Source organism: Cucurbita maxima, unplaced genomic scaffold (assembly GCF_002738345.1).
Source record: "Cucurbita maxima cultivar Rimu unplaced genomic scaffold, Cmax_1.0 Cma_Scf00034, whole genome shotgun sequence".
Classification (NCBI taxonomy): domain Eukaryota; kingdom Viridiplantae; phylum Streptophyta; class Magnoliopsida; order Cucurbitales; family Cucurbitaceae; genus Cucurbita; species Cucurbita maxima.
This window is the reverse complement of record NW_019272050.1, coordinates 4,140-4,617: the sequence shown is the minus strand read 5'-3', so window position 1 is coordinate 4,617 and position 478 is coordinate 4,140. Positions and strand designations below refer to the sequence as shown.

At 40.6% G+C, this 478-nt stretch overlaps 1 protein-coding gene across 1 annotated transcript in view; it reads right to left on the bottom strand.

Annotated features, from left to right (window-relative positions):
- LOC111467685 (pullulanase 1, chloroplastic-like) overlaps positions 1-478 on the bottom strand; it is an 11,323-nt gene that overhangs the window by 9,479 nt on the left and 1,366 nt on the right. Inside the window, exons 5-6 of the mRNA XM_023112669.1 lie at positions 185-321; positions 6-64 (exon numbers count right to left, since the gene is read on the bottom strand). Coding sequence (XP_022968437.1) covers positions 6-64; positions 185-321 — 196 coding nt within the window. The remainder of the gene's footprint in view (positions 1-5; positions 65-184; positions 322-478) is intronic.

The following is a 478-nucleotide window of genomic DNA, read 5'->3' as shown; positions in this document are numbered from 1 at the left end:
CAAGCTGAATAACTTCAAATGGCCTCCCACCCACTGGTTCCTTGTAAATTTGGGCCTGTACAGCCTGCTTGATGCAGCAGAAACAGAGTAGAATGAATATGTTAAAGTTCAAAAGATGCGCAACATACCGTGATAATAGACTAAATCGGTATGCCATTAGCTAGAAAATAGGAGATTGGTATACCTGGGCAGTTGGAGCCCAAAGGTAAAGTGATACAGCCTCTTTCGAGTAAACTGCACCTAAAGGACCTTCGTATGAGAACAAGTCATCCAGAACACCAGGTAGCTGCAGGCAAGTAATATTGTTGCATTGACCGTAGGCTGTACACAATAAAGAAAGGCATGATATATCAATGGGAAAAAACATTGGTTACCGAATAACTACAACATCCATGTTTTTAAAGACCACGTCCTTTAATATTATTGTGGGGAGGAAGACATGCAACAATGTTACTGCACAAATAGCCATTATCACAAT